We start from the raw sequence: 14,678 nt of genomic DNA, 5'->3' as shown, positions 1-14,678 counted from the left end.
CAATGAGTTAAATGAATTAAAAAATGCTGAATGACAGGGTTAAGCTTCCCTTTACAAAAAAAAAGATTATTTCAAGATGTGTTGGTTGACAACTAAACAGTTCAATGTATTATCTCTGTTTAGTGGGTGCTGCACCCGAATTAATCATGGAGCTGGCGCGCCCTCTAGTGGCTAATAGTTCCCCTTACGCTCCCACCGCTGCAGCGATAGACAGCTATAATGCACACATAATCATGGCGGAGAATGAAACTCTGGAGTGTATAACGGAACATGAGCGTATTCTCCAGGAAATAGAGAGTACGGATACGGCTTGCGTCGGTCCCACGCTTCGGTAAGAACATCTGTGTTCTGACACAACCGATTCAACTCTCAGTGTCAGAAAATGTGTCTTCTACCTTCAGTATGTGTCTTTTGTCCGTTACATCGTTTAGCTATCCTACACAGCAGTAAGCTAATGTTAGCAATTTTAACCATGTTCTTAACAACCAGGAACTTGCGGATGTATTTGCTAACAGGTTCATTTTGACCATTATTTTGTTTTGTTATGTTTGTGGTATAAGTAAAGATGAACTGCGTAGACATTTGCACAATTTGATATTGACTGTAGACCTGTCAAAATGTAAACCGGAATTGTAGCTGTGGCTTTTGAGTTTGTAATCACACTACTGTTCTTAACTAACACTTCTAAAAATTACCTTAATAGATTAGTAAAAAATCGGGCATATGAAAGCATCTGTTCACAACAATTTCAGCAAGGTAATGCAGGATTTGATGTGTTTTGGTGCTAGTATTATTGCTAGGCACCAGCATAAGATACTTTTTTGCAAGTTAAATGAGTTTACTTCAGTGTATTGGTACTCATCTAATTTTCTGAGCTGATTTGTCCTCATTTGGGTCGCGTGGGGTGCTGGAGCCAATCCCAGCGGTCTCTATGCCAGAGGCGGGGACACCCCAAAATGGGTGGCTAGCCGATCGCATTGCACAAGGAGACGGGCAACCAACCATTCACACTCGCACTCATACTTTGGGCGATTTACAGTCTTCAATCATCCTACCATGCATGTTTTTGGAATGTGGGAGGGAAACCGGAGCCTGGAGGAAACCCACACAGGCACGGGGAGAAGATGCAAACTCCACATAGGTGGACGTGACCCCAGGACCCCAGAGCTGTGAGGCCGACGCGCTAACCTCTCGCCCCACCGGGCCCCCCTTTTACTGCATACATTACTGGTCGAAGGCATAACAACACTTAAGTTAAATTGATGAACAAGCAACTTACAACGTCTCATACAGTACTTTATTAGCTGACAACACACTTGACAGAAAACTCTCTTTCACAGAATGGAACATTGTTTTAAAGGAGTATAAACCAGAAGGGCCTCAGACTGGTTTCAGTTTTCTCATATATTTCAAATAGTGTTGAGGCCAGTCATACCTTTCTCTTAGTGTAGCCTTTCATTTAACCGTCACTAGATGGAGGTATAATGATTTTAAACAATGAATGTCACTTCTTTCCTGAAGTTTGTAGTTGGCGCCATAGTCATCCTTATTTGGTTTCTTCCTATTATTATTACTTTTTTTCATACGTATCTCCATTTTAAATGCAGTTAACTTATATTTGAATGTTTTGGACACTTTCTCAATTAGATAAACTAGTATTGTTTATGTGGAATGTACAGAGGACCTTCCTTAAAATCTAATTTAGAATACTTTAAAGAGTATTTTTCTTTCTGGAATGTATTTTAAAATGTTTACAATATCTGCTATTTGCTGTTTGTCTCTTGTCCAAGCACTAATCAGTAACTTCGTTCAAACAGAGTGTAGCCCTTTAGTTCTGCATTTGTCCCCTCTATCCTATCAATCTCGCCCACCCATGACTAGAGCAGACGCGTGGCACGGCATCTTCCATAGTGATGGCTGCCCCGGTTATGGGCCCCACTGTTGGTGCTGGGTTCAACGGTGGGGTGAGTGGGATGGTACATGGTGTGTGATCCCTCTACCAAACTTTTGAAGATTGGTTTTGTTGTTTCAGTAAGGCAAAAGGGCCTTCTTTCCCGTCAGTTCAACTTCTGGCCAAAGCGGAGCTCGGTTGGTAAAAAGTGTGAGTTAACTAGACACAATTCATTATGCTTCCTTTAAAAGTATAACATTCCTTGTAAGTTTTTACACTGAAAAATTGAGCAAGACATTTAATTAGTATGCTATATTCTGCAAGCTTTTTCTTGGAAACAAGCTTTCATTCCCATTCTGACTCTATTACTGAATTGGCCCGAATAAGACTGAAAAAGTGTCATTCATCTGAAAATCGGGGTCTAGACGTATCCATTTAGACCGCTATATGGCGCAAGAGATCTGGAAAGCGAATGCTGATGGTTAATGCAGTTATTGCAATTTTGTTGTTTTATTACTGTAGATAAACTTTGTTAATTTACATTTAAAAAACCAGAAGCCATTCGTTTACAAATGTGATTAAAAAAAAACAGGGTAAACTGTCAGTGCCTGAATGCATGAGAGGCCTCTCTGGGCTGGGAAGATCTGACATAAAACTACTGATTAGAATTTACCATCAGAGAAAGCATAAAACCTGAATCGCTAAGGCAACTGATGCAGGGTATAAGGCAAAAGCCAGTCAGTGAAAAACAGCAAGAAGAGGCGGGAAGAAGTCATTGTTTTTTAAGCCTGAAGTCTCGAGTCCAGTTTCAAGTGAAATGGTGTTTTGGGTCATTTTTAAATAGCACAAATTTACCAATTTTTAAACTGTTTCATGTGTAGGTCAAAATGTCAATTTGCCCTGATGGATGTGTGTTATCTCTGTAGTTATTCTTATTTGATTTGAGTCGCATTCACGGGTGAATTTGTTCCGCAAAGGTTTTGAAATTTGTCACAATGTGCGTCACATGGGCCTTATTATGCAAGTACCTGCTCTCCTTGTTTAACCATTACATGTACTAATATCGGAAGCGGTGGACAGTGACAAAAACATTTCAAGTTGGCCACTTCATGTTTCTTACTGGAACTGTACCAAGCATACACTATATAATTAATGCAGTATTTAAATCTACATATGTATGCACATTTGCTGTGGTGAGCCCAGTGTCTGAGTGGTTAGCCAGGTTGGTCCACCTCTGTGGAGTTTGCATGTTTGGGCCTGCGTGGGCTTCCTCTGGCTACTCTGGACATGCAAAGTAGGCTGGTTGGATACTCTACAATGCCCTGAGTTATAAGTGTGAGCTTTACTGATTGTCTGTCTCCTTGTGCTCTGCGATCGGCTGCCCACCGATTCATGTGTCTCTGCCGCCTCATACCTGGGATAGGCTCCAGCACTCCCGTTATCTTTGTGAGAATAAAGTAGTTCAGAAAATGAATTAATGAATTAATACCAGTTCCTGTCTTTCTATGGGGCAGTAGCTCTGTCCACTCTTATGTTTTTTGTGTTTTACAGCCCTTCTTTCTTTTTTTTAAATTACATTTTAATATTTCTTAATACATTCTTTTTTTTTACTTTACTTTGTACTTTATACTTTTTACTTTAATGTTTTTACAACTTTCCTTGCTCTGTTAGCCTGGCTTCTTTCTGCTACTTCTTTTTTGGAACCATTCAGCCATACCTACGCTGTCACACACATGGGACTAGCTGTTACAATACGCAGCAGAAGTGGCAACACCTCGGTATCGTCGTAGATTCGGAGCTGGACAAAGGGGCCAGGAGAAGAGGCAACGCTTCTGACCAACCATTGCATCCTGGGATAAGATGGAAGTGCTGTCGGCGTGTATCAGCAACTGAGTCGAGGGGCTCTACTTGCTACTGTTGTCTTCAGCTTCAGACTACTGAGGAACTGTGCGGATAAGCTTGGAAGAGTGAATGCATATTTTCTACCTCGGTCACAGTCTGCCGAAGTTCCTTATCTTGTGGAAGACTTCCTGTGTGTGGTGCCAGTTTTTGTCCAACTTTACGTCTTTTTGAGTCTGGATCCGTTTTAGCTCCCGCAACCAAGATGGCGCCTTTCAAGAGGCAGCCGCTGGCGGCAGTAGCTTCGTCCACTCTTGCTCGTTTTGTGATTTTGCTGCTTTTATGTCTTAATGATTCGATGATTCCATTTACTTTGATTTTCTTTGTACTTTGTGCTTTTGCTTTGCTGTTCTGTCTTATCACCTTCTTGCTACTGCCACGATGAAATTTCGCGAATACGGGATGAATAAAGTTATCCATAATCCACACACATGGGACTAGCTGTTACAATACGCAGCAGAAGGAGCAACACCTCAATGCCGCTGGAAATTCGGAGCTGGAAAAAAGTGCCGGGAGAAGAAGCAACGCTTCTGACCAACCATTCCATCATGGGATAAGATAGAAGAGCTGTCGGTGCTTACCAGGCCGGAAACGGAGTCGAGGGGTTCTACACTGCTACTGTTGTCTTCAGCTCCAGAATACTGAGGAACTGTGCGAATAAGCTTGGAAGAGTGATTCTGCATATTCTCTCACACAGTCTGCAGAAGTTCCCCATCTTGTGGAAGACTTTTTGCTACCGCAACCAAGATGGAGGCATTCAAGTGGCAGTCGGTGGCGGTAGCTCCGTCCACTCTTGCTCGGTTTGTGTTTTTTCTGCTTTTCTGTCTTAATGATCTCATTTACTTTTATTTGCTTTGTACTTGGTGCTTTTAACTGGTTGTCCTGCGGCCTTTGTGACTGTACTGTCTAACTTATAACTATACATTTCCTGCATCTGCATTCTCACCCTTTTGCTACTGTCACAATGAATTTTCCCGAATATGGGATGAATATAGTTATCAAATCCAATGTTCCTTTATTTCTCTTTATTATTCAATCTTTGAATTCGAGATCAAGACTCCACTCCACACCTCTTGCAACAATGGAAATTTTAAAGTTTTATAAAGTGCGCAAAACATTCCAGCCAAGTATATATCCATTTAATAAATTAATAGCAGAGTTTGAAAGAAGTTATAGTTTTTGTAAGACTCCAGTCCCAAGTCCAGTTTCAAGTGAACTCACATTTAAGGTTTTGAGTCTTTAAAACATTGATATATTATTTGGGTAATATAATATATTTCAGTCTTTGGCCTCGGTTTCTCCATTTCCAGTTTTTGGCTTGGGTCAATAATTTCAAAATTAGGGCATCTCCATCTTATAATGGTCACATTTGCTCTTTTAGCCATGTTTCTCCTAATTCTTAACTTTTTCTGCCAGATCAATTTACGATGACCAGCCAAATGCCCACATGCGCTTCATGGAAAAGCTGGATGCCCGGATAAGGAATCATGACCGTGAAATTGAGAAGATGTGTAATTTCCACCACCAAGGATTTGTGGATGCCATAACAGAACTCCTCAAAGTCCGCATGGATGCAGAAAAACTCATGGTAATGAGAGTGAGAGAGCACATGCAGGCAAATGAATGGTTGCCCGCCACATTGTGCCCTGCAATTTGCTGGCGACCAATTCAGGATGTCCCTTACCTGCTGTCATAAAGCGGCCCTTGTACATACCACTGTGAATATGGAAAATCAATGTGAAAACTATGTCAAGTCCACTATAAAAACATGTCACGAAACCAAACAATTTATATATTGTTGCCTTTTAAGGCAATCACAGTAATCAAATCATTTTTCCAATTTAGTACATTGAGATTTGTGTACTAAGCCTCTCAGCTGGTATTTTGACCCTCTAATTGTGAGGTAACTCCATTTGTGTTAGGTTGAATGGTGCTTTTTCGACTTTACTTGTGTTAACTGCTTTCACAGATTTCAAATAGGATTTTGTGGCTCATAATATGCCACTTTAGAATGCAGCCATACCTCTACTGAAAAAAATTAATTGGTTTCGTAACTTCTTACACAACTACCAACTAAACCATTTAAAATTGGTCAGTGTCCCAATTTTGTATGGAAGATGTGAGAATACAAAAAGGGACAGAATATTACAATAAAATGATTAATTAATATCTTAAAATGAATAACAAGCATACACAATCTATCCGTTTTGAAACGCAGGGGAACAAGAAGAAGCTAACGGTATGCAACATAGGGATAGCACACAACCACTGATTTCTTTTGTAAATACAGCCGAAATGACGGCGAGCACCAAATTAGTGTGCTCGCCGTCATACTGGGTGTATTGAAGAACTGGGTGTATGAAGAACTCTTAATTCTCAGCAGTCACTGCGCAGTACTTTATCTATGGGAAAATAGTAGAGTCGGCGGCTGCTTACCATAATTGTCCCATTGACTGATTCATTTTATTTTATCGTGATAACAATTTTAGTATTAGTATTATATATAAAGCGCACTGGATTATAAGGCGCCCTGTCTATTTTGGAGAAAATTTAAGGCTTTTATGTGTGCGCCTTTATAGTCGTGAATATACGGTATTTGATAAGGGACAGCACATATTAATCACCATATTTATATTCATACCTTGCGTTCCGTACGATTTCAGATCTACTTTTTGGGCTTGCTGTGCCGATTTTGTGCGCACGAAGTAAATAAAATGGTACCCTACTGACTAAAGTACGGAACTTTGACTCCCCCTGGAGGCCACGCCCTCTGGTAAAAACGCACTGTTTTGATAACTTTAGTTCTCCCAAGTTTCATGAACACACCATCCAATTTTGACACCAATCAGTGAAAGTCTCAAAGATGAATACGTTCAAATCCTGACCCTAGAAATGGCCAAAATAAACCAAAAATTACAAATGTTCCCTTTTTAAAAAAATGCTTTTGTTATAATAATAATAATAATTTCTAATTGTCTACAATTGCACATTTGCTTACTAGCTTCTTTAAACAATGTAATTTACATATTTCAATGTACAAATAAAATTTAGAAACACAGTAGATTTCAAACTTTTGTCCCGGCCCTTCGGCCTCTGCTCTAGCCCATACATAGTTTGTTGCATGCCATGTCGTCCACGAAGACAGTGACCACTACATCCTTTAAGTAAAGTGACGAAGGTTTTACCCAAAGCCATTCGAAGGTGTAGTGTTTCATTCTTTGGAATCATAGAGTAAGATTGTGTGGTAATAAAAAAGACCAATGTGTCAGAACAAAGCAGTACAATGACATTGTACGATACAACCAGGTTATTGCATTTTCAAAATATATATTTTCACCCTTAAGCATTTTTTTCACCAATTAAATTGTAAAATCTTATAATAAATGCGGAAAAGGGTAAGGTAAAGGGTAGAGTTAAACTTAAATATATTAATAATATAACATGATAGCTGTTATGATCGGGGACGGAGGACCCCAAAGCAGGCAAAGGCAGTAAGTCTGGATTTGGAACTTTTTATTGCAAGCCTCCAAGAGATGGGCAGATGCACAAAAGTGAGTAGCATAGGTGAGTCGTTAGTCGTAACAGTAATCTGATTAAGACGATCCAGCGACGTGGTTATGTTGATGAATCACACCTGGAAGCGCTTAAGTCATTAGGGCTGGGGCTGTGATTGGGTGGCAGGCACAACCAGCCACCAGTCTGGTCTGGGCTTGACAAATACCTTATAATTGAAGAGAGGTATATTAACGTAAACCTATTGTGTGCTCACTGGAGTGAAATCACATATATTGAACACGTGTTTTTGCAGTGTTTTATTTTTCTGCTTCAAACATTTGTGGAATTTTTTGCTTTGTTTGCTCTGCAGTAGATAATAAAGAATTAGGTGTTATGTAGTTTGCTCCTCTTAGAAACTTTAAAGTTGAAAGGATTGCATAAAAAGCCGACTGGTCAATTGGGTCATGGCTCTGAGCCGTGTGACAGGAGCAGATAGTTCAAAAATCCCCATCTAGAATCGAGAAGTTTGTCACTGAATCTGTGAGAAAGAGCCTGTCACAAGCCATTAAACTCCATGAAAGGCCCAGTGAAGCGTTGATGGGTTCAGGTTCCTGCTGCCTGGTTAATCTGAATTTGCCTGCCTTTGTCCTTGGCCCTTCATGGACAATGAGCTGATTACAAGGTTGAGCAGCTGTGGGAAGAAGGATGGAGAGAGAAATGAGAGTGCATGAAAAAGGGAGCAAATACAAGATAGCACAAGTGATATGGACCTATGAACAACAGTTGAAATCAATGGGTAATCACTAGGACAAGTCACAAAAGGAAAAAGCCAATAACACAACAAGCTAAACTAACCACCCAATGGAACCTATACCTAACAAAAAAAATCACAATTTTTCTTTTCATCAATTAGGTTGGACTACATTTTAGACATATAATGTGTACTTTAAAAAGTTATGTATTTTCTGGATTTACAGTTTTTCATAGTTTGGGTAGGCTTGTGACTAATACTAAAGTCTAATTTTTCCCCCCTCTCTCTATGACTACCAACAGTCTGTTATGCTGTGTTTTTAGGCTATAGTTATCTGAAACATTTAACACATTCCAATTTAGACTGTTATTCTCCATTTACTATTGTTACTTTAACATGTGTACTTGGTTTCTGATAGTAGTTTATGAAGTAAAAAATTACCCTCCCAAAAATGCTACCTATACACTTTTACATTGTGTATTTGTTGCCTGATGCAACTTGGTGTACGAAAAATATGATAGTTTGTTTTTTCTCAGTTTCAAATTTAACATGATGTGTTTTTTCAAGGGCCAAGTGACAGATACTAATCAACGTCTACAAGAAGCTGGGAAGGAGGTAAGAAATGTTGAAGAGAGAACATTGAAAAAGAATCAGAAATCATTGCATCATTTCTTGAACTTTACAAACATCTCAGCTTCTTTGGAATTGTGGTTTGTAGGAGAGAAAGAAAATGCGAATAATTTCCGTTCAACAGGCTTTTTAAATGTGGTTAATGTTATGTTTTCTTTCATAATCCCCAGGTGACAGCTCAAACCGTGGAGGTGATTCGTTGTCGGATACAGCAAAGGAACATGGCCACAACTGTGGAGAAACTCCAGCTTTGCATTCCAGGTAGAATATTATAACAAGGGGGCACCAACATAGTACCTACTGCAGCAGGTAATCTCTTCAGTGACCCCATTAGGAGTAGGTTTGTTCTCTAAACAGCCCACCAGAAGTCAAATGGAATTTCCAACGAATGTTTAAATGATTACGTAAAAATCTAAATAAATATAAATCTTGTTCTTGGTTTTAAACCTTTTTTTTAGCACTGACATGTTTTTTTACTCCACTTTCCTATCTATTTTTGTATGTTTCATCATCTTTTTAAATAAATAGTTTATCATTTCAGATCTCAGGGCTGTCCTTTTCTCATCACTTTTTGCCTCTGAGGCCATTGTCCATCTTTTTCTTTTTTTACTATTCAACCCATTGAATTTTCATCGAGACTCCATTTGTTGGATGAATGCTCTTATTTGCCTGGGGTATGTAGGGCTGTATTCAATCTTGCACAAATTCTGTATTATGTATTAGTTATGATCAGAGTTGGAAGTAACAGCAATTATTACTTTTTTACTGTAACTTCTTACATAACGCCTTACACTTTTCAGTCTACAATGGCCCTACAGTTACTGTTCAAGGGTTACCCCATAACCTACGTGATCCAACTGAAACATATTTATCTGTACTCATGAATGGACATGAGACATACTATGAGCAAACACGAACCTTCATTGGTCCCAATCACTCAGCTTATAGGCAATGCTCAAGAGCACGTGAATCATTCTGTTATTTACGGGCGTCTCCGCTTCTCTATCACCCCGGAGTGTCTCAGTTGGCAGCGTTGGGTTCTGGAACAACCCTTTAGAGTCCACTCTAACGTGAACAAAGCACATGACGGGTTATTGATTGAATAAAATAGGGCAAGATGTCAGTGTAAGCCAATCAGGGACACTTTGAAAGAGTAGGGCGCATCTTAATAGTATGACTTACTAACAGACATACAAAACTCTGTTTAAACAGAGGTACGCTGCAATCGCAGTGGGGAACACACTGAGAGTGGAGGCTTTTCAAAGTGCAAATACAAACATTACTGGAAATGCTGGAATACATCTCACCCAACTATAGGCACCAGGCAGGGGACACAATTGGTGGCCAGCCAAATATATATTTTTTAATGTTATTTAATTTTTTGTTCGAATTTTGAAAGTAACAGTTGCTTTCATAGTTGAGTAACAAGTAACATAATTTGATTACTGTTTCAGAGAAGTAATGATAACTATAACTTGACTTTTCAAAAGTAACTTGAACAACACTCGTTATAATCCTAATAACATGTTGCTAATGCATATTTCTCTCTGCTTCTATTGTTCTTTGTCACAGTGCTGGAAAAGTACAGCAAACTAAAGGAGCAACTGGAGTCCAAAAGGTACTCATTTTATTGATTGATTTATTTTAACAAGGGACCGCACATATTAATGAACATATTTATATTTATGTTAATGAACATCTACATGAATTTACATGAATATGAAAATATGTAAGATTGTAGCCACTGGCTAATTTACATCTTTAGTTCCTTGTGTAGGTACAAGATAAACCAGGGGTGGGCAAACCGGTCCTTGAACCTAAAATTGGACAAATGGAATGTAATTTTATTTAGCTTGTTTTTTTTTTTTATCTGTCGTTTGAAGGCTAGTTGAGCATCAAGAGTGATTTTCTAGGTATCCAAATTCTTTTACTCCATTGATTGATTTTCCTTGGACATTTTTTTTTTGGAGTAACTGTTATCAATTATTTTGTTATTCTTATTTTTTATTGTTATTTTAAGGTCAGAGTAGAAGAATTGATTTTTTTTCATGCTAAAGCAAAGCCGGGTATAATGCAATACACACCCCTACTTCCTATTTGCAACTGTTTTTTCAAAAGGATTTTTGATTAGCACTTTGATACAAATTTACTAATTTCAATTTGATAGGGACAAGTAACACAATACATTCATTTAGCAACTTCTTTTACTCACCAAGGCGATGTTATGCAAATAGCATGGCAACAAGAAATAATATCTAATTGAAATAAGAAATTATTCTTAATTCCCTCTTTCCCAACTTTCAGACTGCAAATCTCGCATGCCTCTACGAGAATGACGGGACATTTCTATGTTGTTCATTACCAACTGTTGTCATTTTTATATAAAGTGATAACATTCCACAAGTAATCTTTACTTATGAAATCTATTGCCATTCACAAGTAATCTTCAGTTTTTTACCCTATAAACATCAATGATGAAATAAAATTACACTTTTTTGTTCTTTACTGTGTACCGAAGGAACAGGCCATTCAATCACAAGACAATTGACCCTCAGTGTGCCCTCGTTTGTAACAAGGCCCCCTCGTTGCAGTCCTGTCAAGGCCCACTGCCAATCTTAATCAATTAGACCATGCTGTGAGATTTACTTATGTTTTTCGAGAGGAGTTCTAATTTCAGGACTAATGACATGGCTTTTTTTTTACTGTTAATTTCAATTTAGAAGACCATTTATTGGTCAAATACATATCACTAACTGAACTGAATGTAATTGCTGGGCAGGTCACAGGCCTGCCACTTCTTGCCTTTGTTTTATCTCCCTCCTGGTGTGCTGCACTCTGACAGACCGTTTCACTGTACAGTTTATGAAGCTTTCTTCTATTCATGTGTGTACAACACATTTTACACTCACTGAACGACCAATTAGATCCCTCACAGCCTGCCTATCAGCCTAATGATGAGAGTTCAGTACACCGACCTGAGGATGAACCCCGTTGATTTGTGCCAAAACTGCAATTTTTTCTCCTTTGTAGTGTTTCTTAGTTTTTTTTGCTTAATTGGTTCTACCCACCTCAGTTTGTGAAGCTTGATTAGTCAGAATATGTTCTCGTTTCACTCCTGTCCCATATGTTGTGGCTAAGTCATTGATTATGTTCATTCAAGAGAGATATGCTAATTACTAGAAGTGGAACGGTTATTTCCATAATTAAATTAAAAATATCTTTGCTGGTTGCTCTTTTAAAAATATCACCTTGTGGGGTCTTGATGATAATAAGAAAAGTTAGAGATCATTCTAGAATTACACAGGAGAATCTGGTGAATAATCTCGAGGCAAGATAGCTGGGGCCAGAGTCAACGGGAAATCATTAGTAATACATTGATACACATTTTTTTTAAAATCCTGTTCCAGTTCCCTCTGTTTAAAAATGCTCATGTACAGGCGGGAGACTTTTCGCATGGCAACGTGCTAGTAAAATAACAAATTTAAATGAACTTGGATTACGATGCAGACACACACTCCCGGCTGGGTTGGCTCTGTTTGCAGCGCCTCCACCCTGAGTTTCAGATGCAACCTATTGATGGTAGTTTGCTTTTGTATTCCCTTCAAAATATACAGAAAATTATGCACACAATTGTCCTTACAATAAGGTTTACGCACAACCACTTGCCAACGAGTAGTATATATAACTCGTATTAGCGATCGCCTCGCCATTCGCAATGACTAATGGGAAAAAAGAAGCACTGAAGAAATGCAACGTTCCGCCCAGTGCTCGCAGATTCATCACAAGAGGGAGTTGGGACCAGAGAGGCATTACACGAGGGAGTTGCGGGAAGAAAGACAGTGCCCATAATGTTCTTATGAGCAGCCTCTGGCCTCCGCTGTCTGCTCGTATATCAAAAATTTTCTCGTATCTCAAGATAAATATTTGCCCGAAATTTTACTCGTATCTCAAATTTCACGTATGTTGGGTCACTCGTATGTCGAGGTACCACTGTATTTTATTTCAGATACATCTTTGGAAAAGAGATTTGCCAAATTTTCCACTTTACCAGTTACTGTTTTTCTCCACAGATACTACGGTGCACTGAAAACCATGGAACAATTGGAGAAGGTCTATATTCCCCGGTAAGATATTTACAATATACCCCTCCCCGATACTACAAAGGTTCTTGGATGAAAGAATCCACAACATCGGGGGGCCTGGCCAGTCTAAGGGTCGTCAGTTTGGCCCATGGAGCAGCGTGTGGGCGGCCGGTCCGGGGGTCATCCAGGTCGGCCCGTGGGGGAGAACCGAAGTCCAAATTGGGTGGAGGAATCACTGTCTGTGTCCGAGTCTTAGTTTATTAAGTCTATCATCTCCGGTCTGTCCTCAAAGTCCGAAAAATCTGGGTTCGACTCGAGGTAGTGAGGTAGGTAAACTGAGGGCGACGGAGGCTGAATATTCTCTCCTGGTGAAGGAAATTTCAGGGGGAGTTGTTGAAGGGGCCAATAGTCGGAGAAGGGAGAACTGGGACACTGATGCGAAATACCAGGCAGGTGACACTCTTAATTGTTGGCTAGCCAATCGCAGGGTACAAAGAGATGGACGACCATTTGCGCACATACTCATACGTAGGAGCAATTTAGATTTTTCAAACAGCCTACCGTCAGTGCTGGGAGAGTGGGCCAAAATCTGATTTTTCTGAGAAAACCCACACAAGTCCAGAGCAAACATGTACACCCTACACAGAAAGGTCGGAAATATTGATCACAGAACTGTGAGGCCGAAGCGCTTAGCCCACAACCACCAGCTAGCCAACTGTATCATGAGAGTAACAAAATCATTGTATCAGATAGAAGTACACAACTGCTCATGTAAATAAAGCGCTGTTCCCCAAGTGCTGGTAACTGATTGTGCACCCGTCCTTTTCAGGACGTCTCTTTGTTTGTTATGCACACATTTTGAATTTCAGACAGACACCTATATTTCCGGTAGATGCTTTACATGAACTCCAGAGTCCTTTATTTCCTGTTCTGTTAATACAAAGGATTAACTGTATTGTATTTTCTAAAGTTATATTGTGTTTCCTACAGGGTAAGCCAATATAGGTTTTGTCAGATCATGGCTGAAAACCTGCCTAGACTCAGGGAGGATATTAAGGAGATCTCCATGTCTGAGTTAAAGGACTTCCTTGAGAGCATAAGAAAACACTCAGATAAAGTTGGAGACGCCGCAATGAGACAGGTTCATTGATTTGTTAATCATACCTCATAGTCCCTGAATCAGTTGTGTCAATTATATTTTTGTGTCCACTCCAGGCGCAACAACACAGAACCTTTAACAGTGCAATAGCAAAGCAGGCCAATGTGGGCCACTACACTAGGCCTTTGTACTCTGTCAATGGGCAAACACATACACAGACTAGTCTCATGATGGAAGATGATGCAGAAGATGAAGATGCTGATGAAGAGGTAATAAAACGGTGCCCTATTTACGACATACTAGGTACAGGATTCTACAAATAAATTATAGATTGACCCGATTATATTATTCAGAGTACAATCAGTGCCGGCTGGTCATGGAAAAGGTTGGAGGGCGCACTTGCAGGCAATACTATAACGTGGCCGAAAAGTGCGAGGCAAATTGAATGTTCGGAATGTTTTGAAAAAGAGGGGAAAACGTGATGAGCAGAAATTCATTCAGCAGTATTCATTCGCTAATTTTCTGTACCGCTTATCCTCACAATGGTGGTGGGGTGCTGAAGCCTATCCCCAGCTGGGGGACACCCTTCATGTAGGCCAGTTAATTGTAGGGCACAAGGAGACTGGACATATTTCATACTCACTCATACATGGAGCCAATTTAGTGTTCAACCAGCCTACATGCATGTTTTTGGGATGTGGGAGAAAATTGGAGTACCCGGAGAAAACCCACGCGAGACCGAGAACATGCAATCTCCACACAATGAGGACTGACCACCAATCGAAACCCTGATCCCAGAATTGTGAGGCCGACAAGCTAACCGCTTGGCTG

General features: G+C 39.7%; 1 protein-coding gene across 7 annotated transcripts in view; it reads left to right on the top strand.

Annotated features, from left to right (window-relative positions):
* The first annotated feature begins 209 nt into the window (after positions 1-209).
* exoc6 (exocyst complex component 6) overlaps positions 210-14,678 on the top strand; it is a 61,962-nt gene continuing 47,493 nt past the window's right edge. For 5 of the 7 annotated variants that reach the window (XM_077738417.1, XM_077738415.1, XM_077738416.1 and 2 more), the window contains exons 1-8: positions 210-331; positions 5,207-5,378; positions 8,604-8,651; positions 8,837-8,927; positions 10,239-10,284; positions 12,737-12,790; positions 13,739-13,889; positions 13,964-14,116. In XM_077738417.1, the coding sequence (XP_077594543.1) occupies positions 234-331; positions 5,207-5,378; positions 8,604-8,651; positions 8,837-8,927; positions 10,239-10,284; positions 12,737-12,790; positions 13,739-13,889; positions 13,964-14,116 (813 nt within the window). In that variant the 5' untranslated portion in view covers positions 210-233. The remainder of the gene's footprint in view (positions 332-5,206; positions 5,379-8,603; positions 8,652-8,836; positions 8,928-10,238; positions 10,285-12,736; positions 12,791-13,738; positions 13,890-13,963; positions 14,117-14,678) is intronic. The other 2 variants (XM_077738419.1, XM_077738420.1) reach the window with 2 other exon arrangements.

Source organism: Stigmatopora nigra, chromosome 18 (genome assembly GCF_051989575.1).
Source record: "Stigmatopora nigra isolate UIUO_SnigA chromosome 18, RoL_Snig_1.1, whole genome shotgun sequence".
Lineage (NCBI taxonomy): Eukaryota > Metazoa > Chordata > Actinopteri > Syngnathiformes > Syngnathidae > Stigmatopora > Stigmatopora nigra.
This window is presented reverse-complemented; position numbering and strand designations above follow the sequence as displayed.